At 35.5% G+C, this 22,082-nt stretch overlaps 1 protein-coding gene across 1 annotated transcript; it reads left to right on the top strand.

Annotated features, from left to right (window-relative positions):
• The first annotated feature begins 5,869 nt into the window (after window positions 1-5,869).
• Window positions 5,870-7,921, top strand: LOC133088426 (renin receptor-like). Its single transcript, XM_061186369.1, has one exon. It carries the CDS (start codon window positions 6,055-6,057, stop codon window positions 7,108-7,110), a length of 1,056 nt encoding a protein of 351 aa, XP_061042352.1. The 5' UTR covers window positions 5,870-6,054; the 3' UTR covers window positions 7,111-7,921.
• The last annotated feature ends 14,161 nt before the right edge of the window (window positions 7,922-22,082 follow it).

Genomic DNA, 22,082 nt, shown 5'->3' with positions numbered 1-22,082 from the left:
AGAATTTAATTTGCTATATTCATAGTCTATTATAAAGCTCTTTGAAATATACAAGTGAATGTACAAAAGTAGTAAATTTCCTAAGTACTTGAGTTTAATAGTTCTAACTAGTCTCAATGTAAGCAAAATGAATATACCATTTCCTATCTTTTAAAAATTCCATTTATTAACTCAATATAAAATAAAATGCAGATTTTACTTGATGGCTTTTTTTTTTTTTTTTTGGCCGCACCTTGCGGCTTGCGGGATATTATTTCCCCAAACAGGGATTGAACCCCGGCCACGCCACTGAGAGAGCTGAATCCTAACCACTAGGCCACTAGGGAACTCCCTACCTGTTGGCTTGTTAAGAAATATTTTCAAAGTGTGCTACAAATTCATTTGGTATTGTATATTAACCAAATCAAAATTTATCCAAGCCATTTGAAAAATATTTATGAATCCACAATAGAAAAAATTTTATGGAAGAATTATTTAGGTTTCATTTTTATTATGAATGAATAATTCATGTTAATATAAACTATAATCAAAAAGAGTATAAAGATAATTTTTCAATGAAATATGGTCCAAAGCAGTAAGGAGGTCAAATTTGTTTTTTATCATTGATTAAAAGTGGTCTATCACACGGGGAGGGGGAAGGGTAAGCTGGGACAAAGTGAGAGGGTAACATTGACATAACAAGTGTAAAATAGATAGCTAATGGGAAGCAGCTGCATAGCACAGGGAGATCAGCTCGTTGCTTTGCGACCTAGAGGGGTGGGATAAAGAGGGTCGGAGGGAGACACAAGAGGGAGGGGATATGGGGATATACGTATGCATATAGCTGATTCAGTTTGTTATACAGCAGAAACTAACACAACATTGTAAAGCAATTATACTCCAATAAAGATGTTAAAAAAAACCAAAGTGGTCTATCAAAGCTTTGACCCTAGGCATGAAATGACTATTAGACAACAAGAATAATTTTTTTTTGTATGAACTGTGGAACACCACTAAAGTCCCATTTATATTCTGAGACCATTATTATTAGGTCCTAAGAATATCACCAAGATGCTCCATCAAGGCAGGGATCTTTTTTTGAGTGCTATATCCTCAGCAACTACAATAGTACTTGACACATACTAGATATTCAATAAATATTCATGAAAACAAACTAATGAACATTTTCATACCATCAAAGAAATTCAAATTTGACCAATTACATCAAAAAATATCCACAAGATATCGTGTGCACATGGTATTATAAAGATTTGATATAATGAAAACTAACCACTTAATAATAGTGACCTGAAACAACACATAGCATTTCAGGAAATTAACTGTATCATGTTAATAGAACTTATAAACTACCTAATAAAATGTAAATTAAGCTATGAATATAGCAATAGTGTGATTTTTTCTGAGCGAGAAAGAGACAGAGTAACAGTTATATTAGAGGAAAATCCTTTGTTTACAGGCAGGAATATTTCAAAAAATCTTTGAATGTCTGAAAGGAGGAAGTTATATGTTACATCTGGAAAAGTTGGAAAAAAATTATAAGACATTAGCAAACCAAATCCAGAAGAATATATAAAAAATAATAACATATTATGACCAAGTTGAATTTATCCTAGGAATCCAAAGATGGTTTAATATTAGAAAATCAATGTAATTTACCACATTAATAGATTAAAAAGGAAAACTATATTATCATTTCAATACACATATAAAATTATATTATAATTCAACCACCATTATTCATTAAAAATGAAACCTTTGAAAACTTTATTAACCTGATACTATGAACCTTAATGTCCAATCTTAATCTTTAAAAGAATTTTAAAAGGGGGCATTAAATCTTCAAGTAGGGATGAGAAATTAGACACAAAAGAGGAAGAATTCTAAATTCTGAGGAAAACAAATCACTTAAGAGTCTATAAATCATAAAAAATTACTGTTGATTATGAAAGTCTCAAAGGGTCAAGGAATAATTTATTCTATCTACTTGGCCACTGTACTGAGAAATGATTTACAAAGCTTTAACAGTCACTGAGGAAAGTAAGATTCCTATGCAGTTAAAAAAAAAAAAAATAGAAGATACAATAGTTGGGAAGAAAGATACAAAACTGTAATTACTTTCAGGTGACATATAAAATCCAACAGAATTAACAAATAATTAAAACTAATAAGAGAGTTCTGTAAAGTTACCAGACACAAGATCAATTTATAAAAATCAATAGCACCAGTCTGACACATAAAGAGCTAGATGTCATCACTACCATCCTCCCAAGAAAAAAAGCTGAATAACTGAAAATCAACAATTCTTCTTAGATCCATCAAAGAATTAAGGCCACATCACTATCTGCTGCCCCATTAATATAGAGAATCATAGCTTACCAAGAACAGAAGCCCAGGAGCTGAACCTTGCCACTGAAGCCAGTACCAATAGAACACAAACTATAAATGATGAACTGCAAGAGGCTCAGTGCAGCTAAACTTAAGAGTTAAAAACTCCAGGGGGCCTTAGAGGAACCTCCACACTTTCCTGAGCTTTTGCTCCAGGAGCCCCACTAGGTTCTCAGAAGTGAGAATTGGTGAAAAATTCTTTCAGATTTTTAGCAGGGGAGATGGAAAAGAAATCATTTTGAAATATGCCCAGAGCATTCTGTTCTCCTTAACAAAAGGCTGTCCTCAAGGGAAACAATATTACCTAACCATACAGCTTGGGTTTTACAAGAGCCCAACCAACTTTGAGGAAGAGAAATACTCAATTCCAATCTCCCCTAGACTCTCATGTGGGGAGAGGAAAATACCCAAATCCAACCCTCACTAGCCTTCCACATGGAGGAAGAGAAATACCCAACTCCAGAGCCGTTTAGTTGTTCCTGTCTTATCAAAGGAAAAAAAAAATCTATAAAACGTGTGAAGGTCACAGCTCAGGGGACAAGCACACTAAAAAAATGAGACCTAATTATAGGACTATAAGATGCTTCCCCTTCCCTCACACCTTATCATCACATGAATAAGGCTGCAGTATAATAACAGAGGATTACAGATAGAAGAAATGGAAGCCTCAGAACCAATTTAAGAAGGAGTCTCTAGGGAAGCCCAAAACATCCAAGGAGACAAAAATAGACACTAGAGGAAATTTTTGTCTCTGACACCTAAAGCTACAGCAGTAAGCATACCCTAACTAATAGCCAGATAGTGTAAAACCTCAGATGAAAGGCCTATTTACCTCAGTTCCTTTCACCCAATACACAATGTGTGGCTTTCAACCAAAAATTACAAGGCATGATAAAGGCAAAAAAATAGTATGAAAAGACCAAAAGCATCAGTACCAGACTTAGATATAGCAGAAGTTTTGGAATCATCAGATCAAGAATTTAAAATAACTGGAAAAGGGGAGAAGGATAAATTAGGAGATTGGGATTGACATATACAAACTACTATATATAAAATGGATAACTAATAAGGACCTACTGTGTAGCACAGGGAACTCTACTCAATACTCTGTAATGACCTATATGGGAAAAGAATCGACACACATTGTAAATCAACTATAATCCAATAAAAATTTTAAAAAAAGAATTTAAAATAACTATGATTAATATCCTAGGGCTCTAATATAAAAAGTGGAAAACATGCAAGAACAGGTAAGTAATATAAGCAGAGATATGTAAGCCTTAATAAAGACTCAAAATTAAATGCTAAAAATCAAAAACACTGTAACAGAAATGAAGAATGTCTTTGATGGACTCATCAGTAGACTGGACATGGCCAATAAAAGAATTAGTAAGTTTGAAGATATGTCAATAGAAACTTCCCAAACTGAAAAGCAAAGAGAAAAAAGAAGAGAAAAAATGGAATAGAATATCCAAGAACTATGTGACAATTACAAAAAGTGCAACACACATTCAATGGGAGTAGCAGGAGAAGGAGAAAGAGAAAAAGGAAAAGAAACTATAAATAATGGCTGAGAATTTTCCAAAATTAATGACAAATAACCACATATTAAGGAAACTCAGAGAACACCAAGTATAATAAATTTCAAAAAAAAAATCTATAACTAGGCATATCATATTCAAATTGCAGAAAAAAAAGACAAAAAGTCTTGAAAGAAGCTGGAAATAAAAAACACCTTACCTACAAAGGAACAGGATAAGAATTCTCTTCAGAAACCCTGCAAGCAAGAAGCAGGTGGAGTGATACATTTAAAGTGTTGAAAGAGAAACCACCAACCTAGAATTCTCTATCCAGCCAAATTATTCTTCAAAAGCAAAGGAGATTATTTTTGTATATGGTATTAGAGAATGTTCTAATTTTAATCTTTTACAAGTAGCTATCCAAAAATAAACTCAAAATGGATTAAAGACCTAAATGTAAGACTGGATACTATAAAACTTCTAGAGGAAAACATATGCAGAACACTCTTAGACACAAATTGAAGCAGTATTTTTTTGGATCCGTCTCCTAAAGCAAAGGAAACAAAAGCAAAAATAGGCAAATGGGACCTAATTAAACTCAAAAGCTTTTGCACAGCAAAGGAAACCATCGACAAACAAAAAAACAACCTACTGAATGGGAGAAGATATTTGCAAATGATATGACTGATAAGGGGTTAACATGCAACATATATAAACAGCTCATACAACTCAACATCAAAAAAACAAACTCAATTAAAAAATGGCCAGAAGAACTGAATAGACATTTTTCCAAAGAGAAAATGCAGATGGCCAACAGGCACATGGAAAGATGCTCAACATCGCTAATCATCAGGGAAATACACATCAAAATGACAATGAAATATCACCCCACACACATCAGAATGGCTATGATCAAAAAGAACACAAATAACAAATATTGACAAGGTTGTGGAGAAAAGGGAACCCTCATACACTGTTGTGGGAATGTAATTGGTGCAGGCACTGTGGAAAACAGTACGAAGGTTTCTCAAAAAACTAAAAATAGAACTACCATATGACACAGCAATTCCACTCCTGGGTATATATCCAAAAAAACCAACAACACTAATTCAAAAAGATACGCGCACCTCAATGTTCATAGCAGTGTTATTTACAATTGCCAATGTACAGAAGCAACCTAAGTGTCCATCAACAGATGATGGATAAAGAAGATGTGGTAGATAAACATACAATGGAATACTACTCAGCCATAAAAAAGAATGAAATTTTGCCATTTGCAGCAACATGGATGGACTTGTAGGACATTATGCTATGTGCAATAAGTCAGACAGAGAAAGACAAATACTGTATGATATCACTTACATATGGAATCTTAAAAATATAACAAACTAGTGAATAAAACACAAAAGAAGCAAACTCACAGATATAGAGAACAAACTAGTGGTTACTAGTGGGGAGAAGGAAAGGGTATGGGGCAATATAGTGGTAGAGGGTTAAAAAAAGTTTATTATGGGATTATATGAAATCATGTATGTGACACTTGAAAATTGTAACGCACTATAGATTTTAAAGAATCTTTCATTCAAAAAAAAAAGTGGATCTGTGTAATTGTTATAGCGAAACCCAAACCAGCCTTGCAGCTTCCACAGCTGCACCCGTAGCGGGGCGGGGCCACGCGAACCGGGACAGACAGACACCCTGGTTGGAGACCGTCGCTCGAGACTGGCGAAAGGGTCCGCACCCGGGAGGCAGCCCCACCCTGTGGGCTCTCTAGACCGCTCGACAGGTTCCGTCATCCCCCCAGCCCCCGACCACCCGCCCTACCCTCCATTCTGTGACCGGTCGTCACGGGCCGGGGGAGGAACTGCCCGGCTCTTCGATCGCTGCCTGCCATTGGCAGGGCCTTCCATCCATCACGTTAGGCTCCGCCCATGATGCTGACGTCTCCCAGGCTTCGTCTCTTCCCCAGGCCGCGGCGTAGCTGGCGGTTGGTGGAGAAGGCGGCAGCCGTCCCAGAGGAGGCGAGAACGAGGCGGGCTCAGGGAGTCGGGGCGAGCCCGAGCTCGTCACCCCCTCGTGCTGCGGTGGTCGATCGCATCCCGCCGGCCCGCTCCGTGTCGTCCTGCACTGCTGCGGCCGCCGCGGAACCATGGCTGTGCTCGTCGTGCTCTTGTCCTTCTTGGTGGCGGGTGTCTTAGGGGACGAGTTTAGTATATTAAGATCACCAGAGTCTGTTGTTTTCCGGGATGGAAATTGGCCCATACCAGGAGAGCGAATCCCAGACGTGGCTGCATTGTCCATGGGCTTCTCTGTGAAAGAAGACCTTTCTTGGCCGGGACTTGCAGTGGGTAACCTATTCCACCGTCCTCGGGCTACCGTTATGGTGACGGTGAAGGGAGTGGACAAGCTTGCTCTACCCCCAGGCAGTGTCATTTCGTACCCTTTGGAAAATGCAGTTCCTTTTAGTCTTGACAGCGTTGCAAATTCCATTCACTCCTTATTTTCTGAAGAAACTCCTGTAGTTTTACAGTTGGCTCCCAGTGAGGAAAGAGTGTACATGGTGGGGAAGGCAAACTCGGTTTTTGAAGATCTCTCAGTAACGCTAAGACAGCTCCGCAATCGACTGTTTCAAGAAAACTCTGTTCTCAGTTCACTTCCCCTCAATTCTCTGAGCAGGAACAATGAAGTTGATCTGCTTTTTCTTTCTGAACTGCAAGTGCTACATGATATTGCAAGTTTGTTGTCTCGACATAAGCATCTAGCCAAGGATCATTCTCCTGATTTATACTCACTGGAGCTGGCAGGTTTGGATGAAACTGGGAAACGTTACGGGGAAGACTCTGAGCAATTTAGAGATGCTTCTAAGATCCTTGTTGATGCTCTACAAAAGTTTGCAGATGACATGTACAGTCTCTACAGTGGGAATGCAGTGGTAGAGTTAGTGACTGTCAGATCGTTCGACACATCCCTTGCGAGGAAGACTAGGACTATCCTTGAGGCAAAACAAGCGACGGACCCATCAAGTACCTATAACCTCGCATATAAGTATAATTTTGAATATCCAGTGGTTTTCAACATGATACTTTGGATAATGATCGCCTTGGCCTTGGCTGTGATTATCACCTCTTACAATATTTGGAACATGGATCCTGGATATGATAGCATCATTTATAGGATGACAAACCAGAAGATTCGAATGGATTGAACTTTCCTTATGCCAACTTAGAAAAGGGGTTTGGAAATCGGCTGTCTCGTTATAATAAATCTTTTAGTGTAAAGTAGATAGTATGAATTTATAAAAAAGCAGATTGTGTTCTCTCTTTTGTGTGCCTGTGATGATGTTCTTTTAGAGTGAATTAATTATAGTATTGATGTGAGTTGATTTGTGTGATATAGGTTCCATAATATGCTCAAATACTATGATTGATATAACCATTTAATATAATGAATTTCATTCCATTTAATATTTGGAAACATGCACTGAAATAACAGTTTGTGTTATTTATGTTGGGAAAATGCACTGACTTTGAAATGCTTAACTTACTTCCTTACACAGGACAGGTGAAAGTTATAATTGGACTGTTATATACTATGAACATAAACATCTTAATCTGAAACGAGTAAAGTAAAGGTTTTTAACTTCAAGCAACTCTAAACTATGTATGTGCTTATATAGTCACTTACTTAGATTTGGACTTCCATCTGATTGACAGACTATAGCTGTTTTTTAACCTCTTCTGAAAGTTTGGTGGTCCGAATGGTCAGGTGTGGATATTAAAGATGCTACATTGATCTAAGAAGGAACTAGCTTTGTGGAGTTATAGACGCTTGTAATTATACACACAGAAACATTTGGGGGACATCTTGGGGCATGATTTCAGTAATTTTTCCCCTTTTGTAAGTAAGTTACTCTGGTTTGCAGTACAACATCGTTCTATAGAATGTTAAGTGGAAGTAGATGCTCCCTAGTTTTCATGTGGAAGTGGACCAATGTCTATAAAGAGTGGCAAATAAAGTTAATAATGATTCCAAATTTGTGTCATTTCAATATTAAATCTATTTTATATTGTAAAAACCTAACTGAAAAGGGTTTTAATCTAAAAAAAAAGAAAAAAGTGAAGGAGAAATACTTTCTTAAACAAAGATTGAAGGAATTTGTCTCCAATAGACCTGTCTTATAAGAAATGTTAAATGAAATTTTGTGGTAGCCATCCTTTAAGACTGGCCGCCAATGATTCTTGCCTCCTGATATACATGGCATTGTTTGGCTCCCTCTCTTAAGTCCACAAGTTTTCAGATCAAAAGAAACTGTACTCAAAGAACTGTACTTAAGGAACTATACCCAAGAAGCCTCATCACCTCTGGACCTTATTTAGATGAGATTCTGGACTTTAAGCTGATTCTGTAGTGGGATGAGATTTAGGGGAGTCTTGTGAGAAGGATGAGTCTATTTTGCATGTGAGAGCGACATTAATTATTGGCAGCCAGAGGGTGAACTGAGGTACTCAGCCTCCAAGATGGCCCCCAGTGATTCTTGCTTCCTGGTGTAGTCCCCTCTCATACTGAGGAGAGCTGTCCTGTGCAATCAATAGGATATTGCAGGAACGTTGGAGTGTGACTTTTGAGACTAGGTTATAAATAACGTTGCAGCTTCTACCTTGCTATCTCCTGGATCACTTGCTCTAGCATACATCAGCCTCCATGTTGTAAGGATATTCAAGAAGCTCTGTCACAAGATTCATGTGACAAGGAACTGATGCTGCCAACTGTCAACATCAACTTGGTAGCCATGTCAGTGAACCTACTTGGAGAGGAATCTCCCAGCCCAAGTCAAGCCTTTAGATGACTGTGGCCCCAGTTGACACCTTGGTTGCAATCTCATGAGAGACCTCAAGACAGAAACCATTCAATTAAGATATTTTGAATTCCTGATCCACAGAGCCGAGCGATAATATTTATTGTTGTTTTAGCCACTAAGTTATGGAGTAATTAGTTATATGGCAATAGATAACTAATTCAGATTTCAATAAAAATTCTAGAAGATTTAACAATCACATCATTGAAATTACATGAAATAAAGGTTCATGAAAAACTCATCTAATTTTGAAAAAGATAAGTAAAATGGAAGAACTTCTTTCCCAGATATTAATACAATCGACAAAGCTATAGTAATAAATGTAGTATGCAATTACACAGAAACAAATACACAATGTAACAGAATAGAAAGTTCAGAAACAGAAACTGATGTCTGATAAAGGCAGCACCATGAATCAATAGAAAAAAAATAGATTACTTTCCAGATAGTGTTAGGAAAACTAGCTCAATATAGCCAGAAGAATAAAGTAGTATTCCCTCATTTATGCCATACACACAGGGGAATGCCATCTGGAATAAAGTCTCAAGTGTAAAAAGCAAATTTTAAAAGCTAATAGAAGAAAATAAAAGGAAATATCTGAGTGATTTTGAAAGGACTTCTTAAGCAAGACCTAAAAACACAAAACATTTTTTAACAATGGATTTATATACATCAAAATTGAGAACTTCTCCTCACAAGGACGTCATAGGCAAAACTGACAGTTGACAGACCAAAGAAAATATTTTCAGTGTTCAAAACCTGCTAAGGAATTAATATACGGCATGTATAAGAAACAGTTGCAAATGAATAAGAAAAAGACAGGAAACCTCAATAGAAAAACAGGCAAAGGATATAAGTAGGTAAATCATTTAAAAGGAAGCCCAGGGACTTCCATGGCAATCCAGTCGTTAAGATTTCACTTTCCAGTGCAGGGGGTGTGGGTTCAATCCCTGGTCGGGGAGCTAAGATCCCACATGCCTCATGGCCAAAAAACCAAAACATAAAATAGAAGCAATATTGTAACAAATTCAATAAAGACTTTAAAAAATGGTCCACATCAAAAATAAATAAAACTTTAAAAAAATAAAAATAAAAGGAAGCTCAGTGGCAAGTAAGTATAGAAATCAGAGAAACACAGTAGAATCAGAGAAATGCCAATTTCAACATTGATATATACCTTAACATTAATCAAATTAATAAAAATTAAAAATCAGGGACTTCCTGGTGGCACAGTGGTTAAGAACCCGCCTGCCAATGCAGGGGACATGCGTTTGATCCCTGGTCCGGGAAGATACCACATGCCGTGGAGCAACTAAGCCCATGCGCCACAACTACTGAGCCTACGCTCTAGAGCCTGCAAGCCACAACTACTGAGCCCACGTGCCACAATTACTGAAGCCCGTGCGCCTAGAACCTGTGCTCCGCAACAAGAGAAGCCACCACAATGAGAAGCACGCACACCACAACGAAGAGTAGACCCCACTCACTGCAACTAGAGAAAGCCTGGGCGCAGCAACGAAGACCCAACGCAGCCAAAAAAAAAAAAAAAAAAAAAAAAAATCAGATAACAGCAATTGTAGGTAAGAAAGTAGAGAAATAAGATTTCTTCTACTCTACTGGCAGGAGTGTAACTGAGGCAGTATTATGGAAAATAATCTGGTGGAATTTAATAAAATCAATGTACAAATTATCTCATGTTCCAACAATCACATACCTGGGTATAAGCATCAAAGAAACCAGGGCACAAATCAAAAAACAACTTACATGAAGATATTTATCACAGTGTTATTTTATAGTTGCAGAAAGTTGAAAGTTACCTTAGGTGCCCATCTCTGGGGGAATAGATAAGTAAATGCAAAGCGTACATAATCTGAAATATTATACTATATATTACTAATATACTATACTATACTTAAAAACAATACAGCAGATGCATATCTAGCAACAAAATAGAGTTAAACATACAGTGTTGAGTGAAAAAAAGTTGAAACAAAGCAATAGCTATAAACCAATAACATTTGTATAAATTAATGCATAGACACACACACAAAAATAACACTTTATTATATCAGGATATATAACAAACGCACTAAAGTAAAAGTGTGGGTAGAAGAAATGGAACAGAGCTGTGGATAATGAAAATAAAAATAAGTAAAATGATACAGCAGAGGAGACATGGTCAAATGATGATAGAGTATCATCAACTGAGGAAAATTATTAATTAAATTATATATCTGAGTTCCAAATGAAATGAACTAATAATAATAAAAAACTGGAATAATAAAAAAGCAAAACTGATAATAATGACAAAAAATAAAAACTATCAGTGCAATTTACCATACTAACAGATTAAAGGAGAAAAACATAAGTATCTCAATAAATGCAGAAAAGGCATTTGATACATTCAACTACTTATTCATGATTTCTAAGAAACAAAAATTTGGAAAACTGGGATTTAAAAGAAACTTTAGCAAGTATCTAGACAATTCTATACCAAGCATCATAATTTATAGGAAATATTAGAAGCATGCAGATTAAAGTCAGGAGTGCACCAAGATACCTGCTAGCCTTGCTCCTAGTCAGTATTATACTGGAGGCCCTAACCAACGCAAAAAGACACGATAATGAATACGTATGAGTATTTTAAAGTGACAAAATTGTCATTATTTGAAAATCATAATCATTTTCATAGAAAATCCTGAGAGATGCAACCAAAACTCTAGGAATATAAGAATTCAATGTATGAAATTCAATTATATTACTATTTATAAGCGAATAAATTCATAATAGTAATTAAAGAGCTGAAAAAATGAAGAAATACATCATATTCATGTATTAAAATACTCAATTCTTTGAATTTTAATTACATATAAATTTAAGATAGTAAAAAAAAAACAATTTAAAGACACTAAAGGTTTATGACAGGGGCTTCTCTGGTGGCGCAGTGGTTGAGAATCTGCCTGCCAATGCAGGGGGCACGAGTTCGAGCCCTGGTCTGGGAAGATCCCACATGCCGCGGAGCGACTAGGCCTGTGTGCCACAATTACTGAGCCTGCGCGTCTGGAGCCTGTGCTCCGCAACAAGAGAGGCCGCGATAGTGAGAGGCCCGCGCACCGCGATGAAGAGTGGCCCCCACTTGCCGCAACTAGAGAAAGCCCTCGCACAGAAACGAAGACCCAACACAGCCATAAATAAATAAATAAAATTTAAAAAAAAAAGGTTTATGACAAATAAGAAGCAGGTATTTTTAGATTCAATTAAAAAAAGAGGGGGAAAAAAGAAAAAAATGTCAACAATTCAACAACAACAACAAAATGGGCAAAGGACACGAATTGTCAATGCACAGGGAAGGAAAATTAAAAGGCCAATCACCTTAGGAAAAGAGTCTCAATCTCGAAGTCAGCCAAAGAAATGCAGATTTGAAAAAAAAAAACCCAGAAGATACTATTTCCACCTAATAATATCTATCAAGCTTTCGTGAAAATGGGAGGAAACAGGGACTTTCTGCTGAAGGCAACTGGTGGTAGTTAGTAAAATAAAAAGTATGCAGACACTTATATGTAGACCTCTTAAAGAAACTCTTAATATTTGTGTTCTAGGATACATGAAGATGTTCACTACAGCATGATTTTTAAGAGTGAAAACTGGAAACAATCTAACTATCCCCCAGTAGTGGACTGGACAAACAAAATGTGGTGTATTCGTAAGATGGGTCTATACAACAGCCGAAAGAAATAGGTCATGTCTACCTATCTCTAATCAATATTAAACAGATTTCATATATATAATATTGAGTAAGGAAAACTACCGAATTATAGGTACAGTATGATACCATGTACATAAACCACACAAAACATACTATATTTGTTTATAAACATAGATAAGTACTTTTATAATTGTTAGTTTGTGTGCTCACATATCCTGATCTGGCTCTGGATGTACACAGGGGCATATCGTAAAGTAAAAATGGGGAAACAGTCTACAATATGACTCCAACCAAGATTAGTGTATACTTACATTGCTAGGCAATGGAGACTGAAGATACTTGAGCAAGCTGTCATATGGTTTGAGCTGTAATTTGTGGAGTATCCATCTTTCCAACTTGAGCAAAGGAAACTGAAATGGAGAGATGATTTGGGAGGCTATTAAAGGAATCTAAGCAAGAAGTAATGTACTATATTAGTAAATGGTAAGTAGTGATAAACATGGAAAGAAGATAGTGAATCTCATTTCTCTCTACCTCCTTCATCATCATACCCAAACACCAAAAGTACTTGAAAAATATCAACTGAGTACAAAATATATGATCTTAATCCTTAGCTCCTCAATAAAAATATTATCAATAATTTTGCAAGTTAAATAATTAATCTTTGTATGTAACTGTGCATAGATGAATTTTAAGTCATTCGGGTATGAACTTGGCATTGGTATTTTGCATATTCATCTACCATCACAAAAATATAAGGGTTTGTTTACCCATAGTATCCACAAAATTAACATCTATTGTTCTCAGATTGAGACATTTATTAAAAAAATAATAAAAACTATGACTTATTACATGCCAGTCACTGTGGTAGGCACTTTCCATATACTTTCCTATCTAACATTTACTTCAGCACTGTAAAGCAGGCATTATATTATAACCCCTCTTAACTGACAAGGCAACTGAGGCTCAAAGATATGAAATAACCTGCCCAACATCAGAGTAAAGCTACTAAATGGTGATACTGAGATGCAAACCAAAGTCTGTGTAATTCCAAATCTGTGCTCTTTCCACAACCATCCTAATCTCTTCCACTAAACAACATCATTTATTTAGCTGTAATATAAACAAAATCCTCAGTTCCAAGTGGCAATGAATGTTGACAAGTCCCCCATTATTAAAACATCTTTGGGACTTCCCTGGTGGTCCAGTGGGTAAGACTCCAGGGGGCCCCAATGCAGGGGGCCCAGGTTCGATCCCTGGTCGGGGAACTAGAGCCCACATGCATGTCGCAACTAAGAAGTCCACATGTTGCAACTAAAAGATCCCACGTGCCGCAACTAAGACCCAGTGCAGCCAAAATAAATAATAAAATAAATAAAATTAAATAACAACCTCTTGACCAAAGAGTTTTTTTAATCTTTATTTTTTATAAATAAGTGTTTATTTTTAATAAATAAGTAATTATGATACGTTATGCTATCTCTTTTGGAGTTTTTAAGAACAGCTACTTAACCTCTTTAAACTCCAGTTTTTGAGTGGTGTTAGTAATACTATTTATCTCACAGGATTCTTTAATCATTTGAGATAGTTTTAGTTACTGTCCTAATTTAGAAATCAATTGAGATTAAATGAGATAAAACATTTAAGCATTTAGCAAAGTGTCTGGCATGTAGTTGATGCCAAATAAATATTAGCAGATTTTATTACCTTATTATTATATTTCATAAATATTTTACTATTAATAGAGTTCTTTGACAAAGAATCCAAGATCGCTATAGCCTTTTACAACACAAGAGAATTATATTCTCAGTACTCAATATACAATCATGGAGCATCCACAATCTCAAATTCAAAGGTATTTACAAAAACATTATCTCTTCATTTAATTAAAAATATGGGAATCATCTAACAGCTCAACGGAACACTGGAATCATGCACAATACTTGAAGTTCATAGTGATTAATTTTTTCAGTTAGGCTGACATCTAGTGGACACCTGTAGCCATCTGAAAGATTTAAAATACATACTTTTTTTTTTTAAAACCTAGCAACATTCCATTAAATAAAAGACCAATATCTAATGTAAATGTTTAAAATGAAAAAGGAAAATCAAGTTGAGTATTTTCTGCCAGGCACTGAACTAAATGCTTCCCCCAACATCTCACTCACTCATTTGTTCAAAGTAAGTATTTGGTATCTGCTATATGCTAGACAATTATTATACAGAATTTTTAAAAAGTAGATACAATCTCTTTCCTTTTAGAGTTCACAGACTAATAGGGATGAGTTATCAGACAATTATATAAATTAATAAAATTATAAATTGTGTTTAGAGCTATGAAGGACATTAGAAGAGAATCCTTAACCCTCTGAGGAAGTGATTTGTGAAACAACTTCTTATTCTTTAAAAATATGGGAATCATCTAACAGCTCAACTGAACACTGGAGTTAAGCACAGTACTTGAGGTTCACAGCAATTAATTTTTTAGGTTAGGCTGACATCTTCTTATTCTTTAGAAGTTGGTTCACATATCCCCATCACAAATTTAAGACAGAGGGACAGCATGAGTGCAGGTCCTGAGGTGGGAAAAGGTTTGGTGCCAAAAGAATTGAAAGAAGGTCAGTGTAGCTATACTTGTAAGGGAGACAACAGTACCAGATTAGATTAGACAGGCGTATATGGGGGCCAGATCAAGCAAGGCCTTGTGAAAGAATAGGCCATGTTACGAATTCAGGATTTATCATTTTATCATAGGTATCATAGAAGCCATTTGAAGTATTTAAACAGGGAAAGATATGTGATAAGATATATGGTTTTAAAAGAACATTCTGACTCCCTGGGAAAATGAAACGGAAGGAGATGAATGTGAATGTATGGAAAGCAATTAGGGCCAATTAGGAGAGTATTTCAATAGCCCAAACAATACATGGTTTGGGCTCAGACTATAGTGGTTGCTGTCAAGATGTATTGTGAAAGCAGATTCAGATCTTGGTGATGAATTGGATATTGGGAAGGAACCAGGCATGAGAGACAAGAAAGCATTGAATATATTCCCAGATTTCCATCTTGAAAAACTGAGCTGGTGGAGGTATTAAGGTGAGAAAGAGTGGAGAAAGAACAAATTTGAGAGTACAGCTAAGTTTTTATTATCAAAGAACAACTCAGAGACATTTAGTTATTTACCTACAAACAAAATTTTTAACATACAGGGAGACAGTCATTAGACTGCTATCCAGGAACAAGGGCAAAAACTGTACTTATGAGGAAAAAACTGCAGACAGTCTCAGAAGACTGAGTTGTGTTTGCACATCTTTAGTGGTAAACTAATTAGCTGACAGCAAAGAGGTCCATCTAGGCAGTCTGTCCTTGTGAAGGTTGTCCAGGGATAACAAAGAAAACAATTTAAATTGTATTGGATTTTCCCCAAACCCTGAGAGTTTGCTGTGTAGCATATGTGGCAGGCTGTCCAAGGGTAATGTCTATCAAGACCCTTCCATTAGCATCTCTACCTTAGCTGAGCCAGGCCTGCATCATTTCTCTAATCAGTATTTCTCAACTCCCTGGTTTTGGTCAAAACAAACTCCAAAAGACAAAAGTTTCACCATGAGTGTTTCAGTTCCTTTTTTGACTTATTATTATCAATTAGATGTCAACTCAAGATAATAGATGGGAAATAACATTTTAGGTCTCTAGATTCAATTCTATTGATCTGGCTGACTAGATAAACAAGGAAAAATCGTGCAAGATCTGTAGGACAGGTTATAGATTTTGTTCTTTATTCTAAGAATATTGAGAAACCACTAAAGGTTTCCAATCAAGTGAGTAACTTGATTAGAACCTGAATTTTATGATATTTATGAGACAATTGGAAAGTTGCCACTGACCCAGTATTTGCCAATATTAAGGAATTATTATTAATTTTGTTTTGGGTATGATAATGGTATTGTGGTTACATTTAACCAAAAAAAAAAAAAAAAGAGTTCTTATCTTTTAAAGAATTACATGCTGAAATACTAGTGGATGAAATGAAAATAAAATTGAAAGTCATCTGTGTATATATAGACATATATGAGTGGAAGCAATATCTGTGGTATAAAGTGAGAAGAATAGAGGAATAAGGATGATGCCTTGAGGAACTTCATCTATTAAAGATGAAGAGATGAGGATGAGCAAAGAAACCAAAGAGTATCTACTTGAGAAGTAGAAGGAATATCAGAGGGGTGTTATGTCATAGAAGCCAAAGGAAGAGAGGTTTCAAGAAGGAAACAATACACATAAAGTGCTTAAAACAGTGTCTGGCATATGGTAAATGCTCAATAAATACTGCATTTATGATGATGATGGATAAGAAGGAAATAGTGCGGAATAAGTAATGGTAAGAGGTCAAGACAGAGAAATCACTGGTGACCTTAAGGAGAATAATTTTTGTGGAATGGGGGTCGGGGGAGGAGCTTCATTAGAGTGGTTTCAGAGGTAAATGGGAGGTACAGACATTGAGACACTAATTGGAGATAATTCTTTTAAGATGTTTGACATGGGAAGGAGATAAAAAAGGCAGTGGTTGGAATAGGATTGTGAGAGTGAAAAGAGGCAGTATTTGGTTTCGCAGCAATCGGGGGAAGAGGAGTTTAAAAAAAGGAGAGACTTAAGCATGTTTAAATATTGGAAAGGAGCTTGTAGAAAGGGAGAAAATGAAAATATAGGAAAGAAAGCAGTAAATATATGGACCCTAAAAAGGTGGGAGAGGTAGGATCCAGAACACACAGGGAAAGGACTGATATTTGATGGGCAGAGGGACATCTCTTTTACTATAACAGGAGGGGAGAAATGATAGGAACACATGTAGGCAGACTGGAATGGATGTTTTCATTCTCCCTTCTCTAGGAAAACAATTCTCTGGAGCATATTCAGTGGGCTTTAAGTATCCAAATCTGTGGAATTTCCTGTCCTCATTTTCTCATGCAATATTTGATATTGTAGATCATTCCTTTTCTTAAAACTCCCTACTCCCTTTTTAAATATATTTCAAGTAGACCAAAAAATGCCTTAAAAAATAGAATGAATGCCTGTATAACTAGCTTAAAAAATACAAATGAAGCTCTAATTCCATTCTCTTCTCTCCTCTCACAGATAAACACTATTTTGAATTAGGTGTTTTTTCATTCCCATGCTTGTTTTTATTTTTTTTATTATTTTTTTTTCCTTATTTTATTTTTCATTTATTTTTTATCATCTTTATTGGAGTATAATTGCTTTACAATGTTGTGTTAGTTTCTGCTGTATAACAAAGTGAATCAGCTATACGTATACATATATCCCCATAAATGCTTGTTTTTATAATTTTACCACTTACATGTACTGTATATGATACATATGTAAGACATATGAATATATCTTTAAACAATGTACAGAATTAATGTGGATATTTTAGTCTTTCAATGACAATCTGTGAGAGGTAAATTTTCTCAATCTTTGTCTGAAAAGTGTCATTATTTGGAACTATTAAGTGATACTTTAGTTGTGTATTAAATTCTAAGTTTATTGGTTTTTCCTCAGCTCCTTGAAGATACTGTTTAATTAACTTCTGGCTTCCACTGTTGTTCTTGAGAAATCTGTTGCTACTCTATTGCTAATCCAATAGTTATTTCTTTGCAAGTAACCTATCTTTTATATCTGATTCCTTTCTAGATTTTATCTTTCTTTTTGCAGTATTCCAATTTGCTACAATGTGCCTAGAGTATACTTCTTCTTATTTTGCTTGAGACTTCTGATTATTGACCTTGAGACATTATTTCATCAATTCTTTCAAAGTTTTGAAATTATCAACCATTATCTCATCAAATTTGTCTCTCTCCTTCTTTCTTATCCTGCTTTCTGGAAATCTTATTGGATAATCTATTGAACTTTCTCACCCTATCCTCATTTTTCTTAATTCATACTTTTCATTCCCTATTTCTTCATGCTGCCTTTCTGTATAATTTCCTCAGAACTATCTTCATTTACTAATATCTCTTCATCTGCATCTAATAAGCTATTAATCAGTCCGTAAGATTTTTATTTTAATGACTGTATTTTAAATTTCCAAATGTTCTATTATTTTTTTAAATCTGTCTTTTCTTATTTTCACAGTGTCTTACTCTTTTCTTCAAGCTTTAACCTTCCTTTCCTTCTCACTGTATATCTCCTGATGGAAATCTTATCTATCACATCTACGCAAATACTCAAACAATTGTACCTTTAACCTGGTGTTCTTTCCCAAGCTTTAGTTACATATTTCCAACTGCCTTCTAAACATTATTAGATGTCTCCTGTCTCATGCTGTAGGGTTTACCTGACTACTCTATGTGTAGTAGAGTAATAATGTGTCCTTTCTGTGACTTTCTATAACACTTATCTGTTCTGTTCAATTAATACTTGGCATCACACAACCTCACAGTGTAGGTTTTCTTTGCATGTGAACAAAACTAGATTATATGCCCTCGGAGCACAATGATCACATTTTGTGCTTCTGAGTAATACTTCTGGATATCCTTAACTCCAGCACAACCACTAGAATGCATTCAAAACTAGACTTTCTTAGATTTGACTTTCCATAAAATCTTATGTGTGTCTGTCCTTTGATAGAAGGGGCAATCCTATATTGGTTGGTGTCCTGTATTGAATTTACCAAAGGGATTGCTCATAATAGGTGTCTGTTAGTTGATCTGATTGGTAAGCAACAGGTAAGTGGGTCTTTTTGAAATTTTCCTTGGGAACTTAAGAGTTTACACTTACACCACTGAATTTGATGATATTGTCTCCTTATTCCCATACTTCAAAGCATCAGTGAATAACTGATATGTACCTTTCAGTATAGGAAGCTTATTGCTAGTAAGAGTCATATTAACCTAAATTACAACAATGTGGGTCAACCTGTTATTTTACTCTTTCTTTTAGTCTTCATCTCAAGTCACAAAGTAGTATCATTAACTAAAGTATAAAACAAAAGTATAATGAAGCAGAATGAGTGGAATGAGTATTCAGTTCTTCCAGTGAAAACTTGGGCATAAAGACCAAGATATTTCTAGAAACACTTTGAAAGAGAATAACATTGCTGTTAACCTAGCACTTTTACTCAGGAACAAAGAAGGTGGCAAATTAAATTATTCCAAGATCCTAAGCATAACAGGAGAGAAATTATGTCATTTTGAGGTGAGGGAAAGTTTTGACTTTTTGGCCAATATCTATGGCAAGCCATGTGGATTGTGTCAGAAGCTGGTTTGTTTTTTTCACTTGAAATATAATGCAGATTTAATTATCATATTAATCCTTAAATATGAATTACTAGACAAAATTAATTAGGTACCTTACTCTCACATATTAAATTTTTGAGAAGAAACTAGTTATTTTTTTCTTTTTTTTCCTCCCTCTCTATCTTTTATACAACATATACATTCCTATCGTAAAACACTAAAGCAGTTTTTAAGTATATACAGTTAAATGTTAAAGTTCCTCTTTATCCACCCAGTCTCTTCCTCTTTGTCTCTTTCTCTATGTGTACCATTCTGTACCAATGTGGGTATGTAAATTTTATGCTTATGTACAAATATATATATTCTTTTATAATAAATAAATGGAATCACACTATAGGTATAATATATGACTTGCTTTTTTTCTCTCTCTTTTTTTTTTTATAAATTTATTTATTTTATTTATTTATTTTTGGCTGCTTTGGGTCTTCGTTGCTGTGCGTGGGCTTTCTCTAGTTGCGGTGAGCGGGGGCTACTCTTCATTGCAGCTTTCGGGCTTATGGTGGTGGCTTCTCTTGTTGCCGAGCACAGGCTCTAGGTGTGTGGGCTTCAGTAGCTGTGGCTCGCGGGCTCAGTAGTTGTGGCTCACGGGCTCTAGAGTGCAGGCTCAGTAGTTGTGGCGCATGGGCTTTGTTGCTCTGTGGCATGTGGGATCTTCCTGGACCAGGGCGCGAACCCGTGTCCCCTGCATTGGCAGGTGGCTTCTTAACCACTGTGCCACCTGCTTTTTTTCTCTTAACAACATGATTGAGACTTTTTTTCCATTTTAGTACATATTTATCTCCATCATTCTTTTAACAAGTGTATAGTATTCCAAATTATGAATGCACTATAAGTCATAAAACTATTTCCTTACTGATTAATATATAAGTTGTTTCCAATTTTTTAGTATTAAAACAGTGTTACAAAAATATCTTTGTATACTTATCTCTGTACAAACATGTCTTTGGATAGATTCCTACAGGTAGAATTGCTGGGTCAAAGACCTTATACATTTTATATGTTGATAAATAATTATCATCCTAAACGTCTTTATCAATGTATAACTTCCTTCAACAGTATATGAGAGTGCTTGTTTTCCTACATCCTCTAGTGACACTGAACATTAATCCTGACTCTCTGTTTAATTCTCTACTGAAAATTAGAAATAATAAAAGCAGTATAAGTTTGTAGGGAGACAAAGGAAAGGTAAAAAAATATGAGTTCTCATTATCTCATCTTTCATATAATAAGTTAATAGACAATGTCTAAGATTGAAACCAGTAGTCAAAGGAGGGGGGAAAAAAAAACTCATACAAAAAAGATTCCAATGACTCCAAGAGGGGTCCTTTAGGATCTAATACCTCTTGCAGAAAAGAAATAATGAAGTTTAGCTATTCATTTTTCATTCCAGTTTTTTGTTTCTGTAAAATTCAAGTAAACTTAATTTAATACCTTTTATAACTGTCCCTTTCTCTTTTTTATCTTTCCTTCTGTGTCTCTCTCACTCATTCTTCATCTGTATTTATATAGAAAGAGATTTTCACCAAATGTTTACACTGGCTATTTCTGGGCGGTGGTTCTGGGTTGCTGGTTACTTTCTTCCTTGTCCATTGCTTTGCCATTTGAATATTTTTAATGAGCATGCATCATATTTATTAAATCAATAAAATTGCTACTCTAAAATTAAAAAATTAAAATATGAAAGAAATGTTATATATAAGTGTGTATATACACACACACACACACACACACACAAGCAAACAGACACACACAGGCTGAAAATCCAAGCGGTAAAGAAAGATACAAAATGAAAAGTGAAAGCCTTCAACCCTTCCCACTCCTTACTCCACTGTACTTTTTCCCCAAAGATAACCACTGAAAAAAAGTTTCTTAAAATTATTGCATATACAAAGTACTCATATATACATAACAAACACATTCATTTTTTATTTACACAAAGACTCACACACTGTTCCGCATGTTTTTTTTAATTATTATATCTTAGAAATCTTCCCATATCAGCACTTTCAGATACACATATTCACTGCCAGTCCTTGCTGCCACATTCACATAGTGTTAACAACACTTCATGAATAAAGAATTCCAGCAGACCAATGAGAGAATAAGGTAAGTTTATATGGACGCTTCCAACCACTGACACTGAAAATGATGAGAGAAGGAAAGGGCAATCTATAGTTCACCTTCCTTTCAGTCCTTCCTTGTTCATCATTAAGCCAAAGGTACAGAATATTGGTAGAATGTGCATATATCAAGAAATGAAATTTTAAAAACTGACTTAGATTTGTGCAGCATTTCTACTACTTTGGTAAGAATGAAATAGAAAT

The sequence above is a fragment of the Eubalaena glacialis genome, chromosome 3 (assembly GCF_028564815.1).
Source record: "Eubalaena glacialis isolate mEubGla1 chromosome 3, mEubGla1.1.hap2.+ XY, whole genome shotgun sequence".
NCBI classification, from domain to species: domain Eukaryota; kingdom Metazoa; phylum Chordata; class Mammalia; order Artiodactyla; family Balaenidae; genus Eubalaena; species Eubalaena glacialis.
Note: the sequence above shows the minus strand (reverse complement) of the source record. Positions and strands in the feature narration are given on the sequence as shown.